Genomic DNA, 11,322 nt, shown 5'->3' with positions numbered 1-11,322 from the left:
ATGTATTATCCAGAAGTGGTATGCACAGATTTGGTATTTTCATTTCTTTTAAAGCACTGAAAGTCATCATTGTCTATAATTGGGAGCCCAAGATTTTCTTTTGGGCTTTGCTGTGTGTAAGAAATAACAGGTTTGAAAACAAGCCAAAAACCTTTACGCAGTGGGTGTATAATGGTACGCACAGTGTACAAGGAATATTTTTCCCATTGTCCAAATGAATGCTTAAAAATCCTGTCCTTGAGGTAGGCTGGTGATGTATGGCTAACATCACCTCCAAGCAAGGTAGATTTAGCTGCAGAAATTAAGGCCAAAAGCCATGCAATGAGTCAAGGCATAATTAGGCATGTCACAATTCGTCACAGGTAGCCCAGCACCCAGAGAGCTGGCCTACACTTGGCTCCCACCTCCATTCTATTGATGTGCTCTTAGTCCCACCCACCCAGCTATTGTGCTAGTGTCTGTGGGAGTAATGTATATACATGTATGTATGAAATCAAGGTGCTTTTGATGGAGTTCTCTCACTTAGCTATAACTCTCACCAGCTCAGTAATGTGCAAAGTTAGAACAGCTTTCAGAACCTTTCTCGCCATAGAATTTTCTCATCCCTGTGCATGACCTTTGCTGCAGAATTTTGCAAGTGTTCTTAAATGAAAATTATTGTATGCTTTCATTTATTTGATTACTCTTTGAAGGCTCACTTTGATGCCTTCCCATGCACTTCTTCCATGTGGGAATCCTTGCCCCTATGCAAAACTTCTTTACCTCAGAAAATGAGAGACGATCTGTCTTGCAGAGCATGTACGCCTCAAAAGAAGGTCATCTCATTGTTTGCACAGTTCACTCTACATATGCAGCAAATAATGCAATTCCCTATTGAAGCAGCAGTGGTTCCTAATGTGTGGTTTCCACAAAGGGACAGCTTGACCTAAGGATGCAATTTGATCATCATCCCACAACTGGTCAGCACTACATAATTGGAATTTACAGAGCCTGACGGCAAAAAGGGAAGCTTAATTTTCACTAAGCTAGCCCCTGTGACTGTCTGGGCCTCCAGCAGCTACCATAGCTCTAATAATAGAGTGTAGAATCACCACCCCTCACTAAAGTGCTGCTCTGTAAACACCACATGCAATATTTATTCGTTTCTTGATACTTCAGCCTCCTTGTTACCACTTCATAGTCTATTAATAAATGTATCAGTTCTGATTCATTTTCTCCCAGCTTGGTGTTTGCAAATGACCGCAGGCTGCATAAGAACGTGTGCTAATTTGAGCAAGCCTCTCTGTGGCTTGCTTCCATTACAGAAGAGTTTATTAATGCTTGGATTTTGCTGACTGCAGAAGTTATGTGGGTCAATAAGAGAGAGGGATTTCATTAAGAGGCAAAAAAAGCAACTTTTCCTTGCCTTCTCTGTCCATCTGTTGTGCTGTGGCCAAAGACATGGTGGAGGAGGTGGGACCTTTTTGTTATTCCAGTCACACTGGGTATGGAGGTAACCCTAGCTGAGATTAAAGCAATTCAGATATAAGTCCAGTCCTTAGAAGTAATGACTGGCCTAGGGACTGGGTAGCTCTGAAGGCTTTCAAAGCACTTTCATTAAATCATTCAAACCCTGTAAATTCTAAAAGATACTCTAAAAAAAGTAGGTATCAAAGAAAGGTGAAATTTAAAAATCAGATTTCATCCAGATTTTTTAAAAATTGGTTGGGGTTTTTTTGAGAAAATAAATGCAAAAACTGATGCTCATTTAACCTGTGCTAACTCTTTTTACTGGCCATGGCATATCCTATTTCAAATTTTAATCAACAAGACCTGAATTAAAAAACTTGACTTATCTCCATGAAATCAAACATCAAATTAAATTCTCAAAATAAATATTAAGAAGCAGGTATAAAATTAGTACAACACATCATTTCTTCATAATTGAGCTGTAAAAAAAAAAAGTCTAGGAAATTTTAGATGGTAAAAATTCAGTGGGTGCAAATCAAAGGGCCGAATTGATGGAAGAAATATTTTTCTAGAGCCAATATACATATCTTGATATACACAGCAAATCTAATTCAGACAGGCTCTATGCCACAAATAGCTGGAGACCGTCAGCATTTTAAGGTTCATCCTCAGCTCTTTTACCAGGTGGTATTTGCATGGTATACATGTGTTATTTCCAATAAAATGGTTAGAATAAACGTTTTTACTGGGGATCAAATATATTTTCTACATGTGCTTCTACTTGCCTTTCACTTCCAGTATAAGATCCACTGACGTACACAGTCCTTTTAATTATCAATATATTTTCAGAGCCCAGCTGTGCTATTTTAAATACAATTTACAGTACAATTAGAGTTCAATTTAATCCAACAGAGCAAAATCCTGTGGTAAAATAACTTCTTTGTGTCTCATTTCTCAAGCTATCATTAGCATTCTTTTTCTAAAATATATTTGGCCTGACTAATAAAACACTTTATAAATGTTTGGGAGACAACAGGGACATTTCTTTAACACCCTGGTAAATGTTTCCTGCTTTTAGATTAAACCAATTGCTAAAATATTACTGTATACTTTGGAAGTGCTGACTCAGAACTGTAGCCAGGAAAGGTCTCTGCAAACCTCATTCCTACAGTTCCTTCTTGACCAAACCATTCCTACAGCCTTGACCAATCCTCCACCTGTTTTATCTGCAGCCTGCCCTTCAGAATGTGATTTTGCCAAACACCTTGGAGTAGGGAAGCACACCTAACCAGGAGAAATCAGGAAAGAAACTGCAGTCAAGCTCCTCCTGGACTGCCAACTTAACCTGAGACATTTATCACCCTGAGCTGGAATTCTCCATTTGCCAGTGCAAACAGAGCCCAAAGATAACAGACAGCAGTAAATGTATGACATTTGCTATGCACTGGGTTCCTGAAAACTCCCAGATTTTTTGATGCAGGTCTGACTGTGACCATCCCCACATGCTAACTCATGGTTGTTAATGTGAAAGGAAGTTTGCCATTCACTACAGAGCAGGAATTTGGCTGGAGCTGTGCTGAAATGAATGTGCCAGAAGGTATCATAACCATTTTCTAGAGGTCTGGTGAAGATGTGGTTAAATACCGCACTTTTCATAGGCCACTGTACTGCACACTTAATTCCAAGTAGGTTTTGAACTCCTATTCAAATATGCCTATGGAATGCAAATAGCCTGTCCCATGTGTCAGGATAAAACTAAATAGTCTGCCTTACCTAACTGCTCTAACTATATTCACCTGAAAGTTAGACCACTCCTTATCACAGTAACATGAGTAGCTGAAAGATGAGGATTTCCAGCTGGTAATCTGGGGACCTAACAATTTTTTCTCTGTTGCCCAAAACACAGCTCCTGAACCAAGCTGCAGAATGGAAGCTCCAGGCCAAAATGTTAAAGGAGCAAGAGACTGTCCTACAGGCACAGGTGACGTAGCAGAGGTGATTGCATGGTGTGCCTTTGTTTGCCAGTTTTTAACCCATGAGGCACATCCCAGGTAAAGTACCCAAACTACTTTCTGTGTATCCCTTCTAGCCTCATTCTACATCCCATAGACTATTGCAAAGGAGGCAGGTTATTTTCAAGCCAACTGTAAGGTAATGCCCATACTGCAAATCATACTCTGACATGTGGGTTGTTTAGTTTAAAGAGAAAAGAAAAGGCCCTTTTTGCAAATTTTTGGTATTTAAAAGAGGTTTATAAAGATGGAGAGAGATTTTTTGCCAGGGTATGTGGTAGGACAAAGGGTAACAGTTTTAAAGGGAAAGAGGAGAGACTTCTTTTATGTATAAGGAAGAAATGCTTTGCTGTGAGGATGGTGAGACACTGGAAAAGGTTGCCCAGAGAAGCTGTAGATGTCCTGTGTCTGATAGTGTTCAAAACTGGGTGGAGGGGGTTTGAAGCAACCTTGCAGTGGAAAGTGCCCCTGCCTAAGGCAGAAGGATTGGACCACTTGATCTTTAAAGGTCCCTTCTGACCCTAATAATTCTAAAGTGCTGATTTATGAGTATCTACAGTGCTCAACCACAGAACAACATGTGTGCCTTGATTATTCACCATAACTACCCTTCAGGCAGGTTTCTTATACAGCAAAGCACTGCAGTACATACATATCAGGAAACAAGTGTACCAAACTGGAGCTGCTGTGCACATATGCTTTTCTGAACTGGGCTGCAAAGGCAGCATTCTCATTAACTTTAACAGGAATTCTGTCTACTAAAGGCTTATAGAGAGGGGTCTCTAGGATTTCAGTGCTTAACTGTAATTTGAAACCTTCAATAAAATAAAATTACTTGCCAAAATTACGCCAGGAGTTAAACTGGAGTGAAAGGCAGTAAAACCAAGACATAGGCAGAATATACTATACTTTGGGAGCAATACAATAATCACCTTGAATTGCTGAGTGAGACCTTGAATCAATGAGTGAGAACAATAGATGACATCAAAAAGAGAGAGTATCAGTTGTCCCAGCTTTTTCCTTGCAGATGGTCTAATTGATGACTGTTGAGCCATCAAGAAATTTCAGTGTTAAACTGATAACCTGGAAACATGCTAAGAGGGGTTTAGTTTTTTGTGTGTTTTTTCAGAGGCTGAGATAAGCCAGTGGCACACCGAAGAACATCATATAAAACTGCTGCTGACAATAGTTTGATGGTTTCTGCAATGAAACCTCCAAGGCCTCCAACTGAGTCTGTCCTGACTGCAAACCTGCTCCCAGTTTTCTCAGAGTGGTTTTAATTAAACTTTTATGTTCAACCAGAAGAAAAAAAAATATGCAGGCAGACCTCCATAGCCAGCTTAATGAAGCTGGAGTTATTGAAAAACAGAAGGTGTTTTTAGGAAACACAGTCAAGTCTGTAAAAGTATTGAGAATACATGTGCTCCTCACAGACTTGTGCAGACAAAAATTAGGTAATTTGCTTCCTGAAATGAAATATGCAGTTAAGTGTGTTGCTCAAGTGTGAGAGCTCTGTCACTTACATACCAGTCTTCATTTGGAATTACTGAGAATAATAACATTATTTAAATTATTTTTAAAAAATTTATTATTTCCAGTATGGTAGCACCAAAGGACTTCCTCATGGACAAGATGCTGTAATGCAAGGTGTTGTGCAGAACAGAAAGAGCATAAAGAGCTCTTTGATACAAACAATGCAAAGCAATAAATTGATATTATGTCCCATCCCTGTGTTCCAGGACAGGTTGGATGGGACTTTGAGTAACCTGGTCTAGTGGAAGGTGTCCCTGCCAGTCTTTGGGGTCCCTTCTAACACACTATGATACTATGATTAACAGAGGAACAGCTGCATGGAAATTTATGAGATGATGTTGGGTCAGTGAAATAGGGAGAAGCCATAATAATATAACCTTCACAGTGAGATATCACTCTGTTTCAGAGGAGGTGATGAACATCCGCTTCTTCCTTGAGCTGGAAGGAACTGGGGACATCATATTCATGCCAGCCAGTGTGTGGATGGCACAGTGTGCCAGATACAGCCAAATCCGGCACTCCAAATGATGACAGGGATTTGGCAACAGCTGAGGAGGCACACCCAAGCTGTGGTGCTGCTTCCCAGGATGCTGCATGCTCTCCCCAGGCACGATGCTTAGGCAGACTATTTTAGCTTCACGCATTGAAACGAAATAAAAAGATAGAAGCCAGACAAGACCTTTAATGTTTGGTAGCCAGCACAGGGCAACCACTAAACCATGACAACCAAGAAGAGCACAACAAGGCCAGAGGAGTGTCCCCATTGTAGCACTCTCTCAGCATGGCAGTGCTGAGGAGCCCTCACTTCCCAAGGCCTTGCACTCATAGCAGTGCTGTCTCTGCTCTCTTTTCTCACACAGTCCTGCTGGATACAGCAAGGCAGTTCTTATCTCCCTGATCCTGGAGCACAAGTGCATGCTCCCAGTGAGTGACATCTCCTACAGCCTGTTCCCAGCCACTGTGAAAACATTCATTTATTATTCAGTTTAAATTGCAGAAGCTATTCTTAGTGCTGTGGTGCTCCTTAGGGACTCAGCTGAGGTCAGAGCTTGCCCTGTTCAAATGTGAAATGTTTTTGACCTAATTAAACAATACGCAAAAATTGGAAGGGAAAGCAGAGACAGAATTGAGGTGAGAATTAAGGTGAGAATTTCTTAAAACAGATCTGGGCTAGGAGCCTCAGTTCTCTGACTCCCATCTCTCTCCATCACCTGGCTTTGGGAAGGCATTTCTTCTTCGAGCTGTGACATCTCTTCCAAATGCCAATGTTCCACTGCTACACCTGGTAGCAGTGTCCCACCTAGGCTGTGGAACTTGGGCTGCTAAAACAAATCCCTCTGAGTTTTTACTTGTGCCTAGGTCACAGCTCTGACTACAGCCTTGTATAAATACAAACATGCAAGCTTCGTGTCAGCTAGCTCTGATACTGGCACCACGGAGTGCTCTGTATGAGTGCTCCGTGGGGAAGGGCTGCAGCGTATAAATACAAACATGCAAGCTTCGTGTCAGCTAGCTCTGATACTGGCACCAAGGAGTGCTCTGTATGGGTTTAACCTCCCGTGTCTTCACCCAGCTCTGTGCCCTCCTCTCAGCCTCCAAGGCCCTTACAGCCCAGGGAATGCCTGGCTGAAACCCTGCATTCGTGGCTGTGGCAAGAGGCACCGTAACAACTAGCTTGAACAAGCATGATACATAATATAACTGTACCTGATTTTAAAATCTGAATGAAACCCACCCCACTATTAGCAACATTTTCTGAATCTTCTTTTCCTCAGTAACCTCACAGTAGTATCAGGGGTGAGTTAGCTGGCACTACACTAAAGAAAAGCTCCTAAGGCATCCTTTATCCAGCTCCCTGCTGGTGTGAAGAGACACGGTAACCAGCAAACCCTGCATTCGTGGCTGTGGCAAGAGGCACCGTAACAACTAGCTTGAACATGCATGATACATAATGTAACTGTACCTGATTTCAAAATCTGAATTAAACCCACTCCACTATTAGCAACATTTTCTAAATCTTCTTTTCCTCAGTAACTTCACAGTAGTATCAGGGGAGGGGGTGAGTTGGCTGGTACTATACTAAAGAAAAACTCCTAGGTCATCCTTTATCCAACTCCCTGCTAGTGTGGAGAGAGAGGGCAACCAGCTTCCGCCCAGTATTCCACCCCTGGAATACTGCAGGCTGCTCTTGACCCTCCCAGTGCTCTGCAGCCACCCTGCCTCAGCCAGCACATGTGACACAATCACTTTTCCTAACAGCTGCCAGGCTGGACAGATGAAATGTCTGATAACTGAAACACTGCTGGGAATGTTCTGGCACCAGAAGGAACAGAACAAGCTGGAGCTGGTCTTCTTTTCCAAAGAGAAAAAAAACAACAAACAAACAAATAAAGAAACAGAAAAAACCAACCAAACAAAACCACAACAACAACCACCAAACCATGCAGGAAAATATAAAGAAACAGAAAAAACCAACCAAACAAAACAACAACAATAAAAAAAAACAACAAACCATGCAGGAAAAGCTGAAAACAAGAAAATCTTACAGAAAATCTAACCTCAGATCTTTAGAACATTTGTTGGCCCAAAACCATCTGATGATTTTAGATACAAAAAAAATTGTAATAATGACAAAATACAGCCACTGATAAACAGAAAATCTAACCTCCGATCTTTAGAACATTTGTTGGCCCAAAACCATCTGATGAGTTTAGATACAAAAAAAAATTGTAATTATGACAAAATACAGCCACTGATAAATTTTCATATGGCTGCCAGGTATAAACTGATAGCAAAATATGGAGCCCTGGTAGTCTGAAATCTGGCACATTGCATCAGAACTTCATTCTGCTCTGCTTCTCAGAGTGAAGTGAAACTGGCAAAAGAGGCTGGCTGGGGATGGCTTGCTCTGTCTTTGTTGGCCTTGCCTACATCTGCAGTCCAAAACAGAGCTGACAAGGTGCCCTCTCAGCTTGCTCAAGCTGTGGTACAGGGACGCCTCCTGAAGGAATCCAGACGTGAAAGTGAAGGGTGGGCTTTGTTTATATGCCAGGTAACATAGAAAGTGAGCAGTGGCACTCCTCTTCAACAGGGGTGTCCAGTGAAGCACATCAAGCACTGCCTGTGCAGCCCCTGGCCACAGCCTGAGCCACCAGGTGGAAAGATGGAAGAAGGGAAACCATGACTGCAGGTGGTGTGGGGGATGCCTCTCCCCCAGCTCACTTGGACATCAAAAGCATCCTAGCCAGGGCAGCACCAAAGTCCCAGCCTGGCTGGAAGAGCACTCTGAAAAATCCACGAGGCAGGTGAACAGCCAGGCAGCCACACAGTATCAGCCTCCTCTGTCAGGGCTGAAACCCCCAGGTTAAAGCTGGGGTTTGGTAACATCTGCATGGTGAAGCAAGGCTTAGAGCTCAGGCACAGCTCTGCTCAGGCTGGCTCTCACCTGGAGTTAATCACACTGAATGGTCCTGCACAGCATCAGGACCAGTTCACGTTAGTTAGTCCTTGCCCATGGAGATGGGCCAGGGATCAAAGCAAGGGAAATGTGGCTCTTTCTATTCTTACTCAGTTTATCATGGTGAAGCAAGGCTTAGAGCTCAGGCACAGCTCTGCTCACGCTGGCTCTCACCTGGAGTTAATCACACTGGATTGTCCTCCACAGCATCAGTGGTTGGACCAGCTCAGGTTAGTCCTTGCCCATGGAGATGGGCTAGGGATCAAAGCAAGGGAATTGTTTTCCGAAGTCTTAATATCTACAGAATTACTTTTCTTCTGGACACCTGTATAGGGATACCACAGCTGCAACATTCAGGAGAGTAGAGCATCCATAACTCCCAGGTCTTTTTAAAATCACTTGCCTGGCTCTTTCTATTCTTACTCAGTTTATATTTCTGCAATGGAGAAATCATAATAGTTTGCAAGCATAAAAAGTTGCAAAGACTTTCTGTTCCCTGATGTTTGTGCTAGGTTGGTCTCCACACAGAAACTAATTTCTGTGTCCAAACACAATACTTATTATCTTCTACCAAAGTAGAAGTTCACCATCCGGGATGTTCTGAAATTAGTGAGGGGTTTTTGTTTCTCTCTCTCTCTGTCAATATAGATCACTCTCTACTCTGAAAGATTTGAAGAATTTCAGAAAACATTGGCCAAAAGCAATGAAGTGTTTGCCACATTCAAACAGGAGATGGAAAAAGTGAGTAGGAGCTCATGCCTGAACTCTGTAATTGACACTTTCCTTTTAGATTTTGATATTTCTCACTCTAATAATTCTACCTGAGATGGGACCATCTCTGCACATGTTGAAGAACAATTTCATCAACATTCAAATAAGATTTAGGACACACTCAGCCATGACTGACAGCAGGTTAGATTTCAGCTTTGCAAGCTGAACAGCAGAAAGGAGAGTAGAAAGCTTTCAATTTCAGCTAAAACTGAAAATGCCTGGAAGAATAAATATTTTATTTAAAATATAATGTGGTGGTTGGGTACAGATCGCTGAGACATACCAGAGAGGGAGTCTGGAGCCACATTTATCAGACCATGTTCCCAGGAGCGCCCAGAAACTTCTGGATGACTGACACTGGTACAGAGACTTTGACATAGGCTACACATCTTTCTACTAGAGTGTGTAGGCACAGCTGAAGCCCACCAACCCCTTTACACCATGTGGAAACAGTCCAAGAGACTGTTTCCTTGCAGCTGGGATTCTTATTTCCTGTCATGAGTGGGAGTTAAAAACCAAACACATCTACATATTGTACCTGCTTTCGTAATAAACAATGCTCTGCTCTGCCACCAAGGCTCAAAATCCTCATGCCCTGAGCCAGGCAGCACCTAATAATTCTTCACAGAGAGTTCTGTCTGCAAAAAATCAACAGGAAAAATGGTGCTATTTAGCTCGTGGTGTGCTCTGGAGGTAGTATAGAGGGGTGACTAGTCCAGAGGAAATTTCCCTGGCCTTGAGGGCTCAGAAGAGCCCATCTTTAACTTCCTGGCAATCTAACACTGTAGTCTGGCAAAGAGACAAACAGATTCCACCAAAATCTTTGCCTTTTGTTTTTGTGGTAGTTTGTATGGAAGTTGGAAGTTGGCTAAAATCAACTGGTTCTACTGTTGGGACTACAGACTAGGGGCTGAAAGTTATATAGAAGCTATTTCAAATGAAATCCATCCCTTAACATTAATTATTACTTAGCAGAGACACTACAGCCGGTAGCAGAGCTCTGAGTAGGGCCAAAGACTTGAATAAAGGGGCTGTCCTAATTTCATCTTTAGCATGGAATTTCGGTGTGATTCAGCTTTTCTTCCTGATTCTATAGATGACAAAGAAAATGAAGAAGTTAGAAAAGGATACTGCTACATGGAAATCCAGGTTTGAGAACTGTAACAGAGCATTACTGGACATGATTGAAGAGGTGAGCAGTCTTTCCCATCTCAAGATGCATCCTTTTTCCCACATAAAGCTTTAATTAGGAGATGAGATAATCCCAGAAGTCAGTGAAAAATTTCTTATTGAATCTAAGGGTCTTTCTTTCAAGCTACCTTGATAATTTGATGTCTTTAGAGAAAAAGACAATCCCAAGTGGTAGTGCTTTTAGATTGTGCAGACATTCACTACATCCGTGAGAAACTGAATTATGTAACTCTGAATTTTAAGTGCTCTAAAAATGGGTGATTCTCAATGCTCTCCCATACAAGCAAATTGGCATTAGTTCACTTCATGCTACTTTCTACATAAGAGCATCCACACAGGGAATTAATGTGTTCTAGCTAATGAACTTTAAAATCATGCCTTTCATTAACTTCCTGTGTAGTCAGACTCTAAGAGTCAAAAGCAAGTACTGTGTCTCACCATACTTTTAAATGTGCTGTCCCAGGGGCATTGCAAAGGAAGTTCATAAGCACATTGGAACTCATTCAAAGAAGATAAGAGGCTGCCTGAAGTTTCACTCCTAACATAAGCTGAACTTGGACCAGATCTTTCTGGTTAGCTTTGTAGCTCTGTGCTATTGCTATTTCTATTTTTATGGATTTCTGTATCTCTTGTTTCTCACTGGGTGTAGAAAATGTTCCAATTCAGGATGCTCTTACAGAGCCCAGAAGCAAGATAAACAAAAAAAAAAATAAAGCAGCTTGTTTTCCTCCAAATTCACATCCATATCAACCAAAAGTCTAAGCAGGCTTTTGGTTGCTTATCTGTATGGACATGCACTATGCTTTTCCATCTCTCCAGATCATCAGCAGGTATTCCTGCAAATATATTTGAATGAAATTTATCTGAATATGTATCCAGAATGTTAATATACTGTAGTTACAGGGATGA

At 41.7% G+C, this 11,322-nt stretch overlaps 1 protein-coding gene across 1 annotated transcript in view; it reads left to right on the top strand.

Annotated features, from left to right (window-relative positions):
• The window catches only part of TXLNB (taxilin beta), a 41,698-nt gene that overhangs the window by 20,654 nt on the left and 9,722 nt on the right, over window positions 1-11,322 (top strand). The window contains exons 7-9 of the mRNA XM_039706792.1: window positions 3,356-3,430; window positions 9,100-9,192; window positions 10,319-10,414. Coding sequence (XP_039562726.1) covers window positions 3,356-3,430; window positions 9,100-9,192; window positions 10,319-10,414 — 264 coding nt within the window. The remainder of the gene's footprint in view (window positions 1-3,355; window positions 3,431-9,099; window positions 9,193-10,318; window positions 10,415-11,322) is intronic.

Source organism: Passer montanus, unplaced genomic scaffold (genome assembly GCF_014805655.1).
Source record: "Passer montanus isolate IOZ18808 unplaced genomic scaffold, ASM1480565v1 scaffold2, whole genome shotgun sequence".
NCBI lineage: Eukaryota > Metazoa > Chordata > Aves > Passeriformes > Passeridae > Passer > Passer montanus.
Note: the sequence above shows the minus strand (reverse complement) of the source record. Positions and strands in the feature narration are given on the sequence as shown.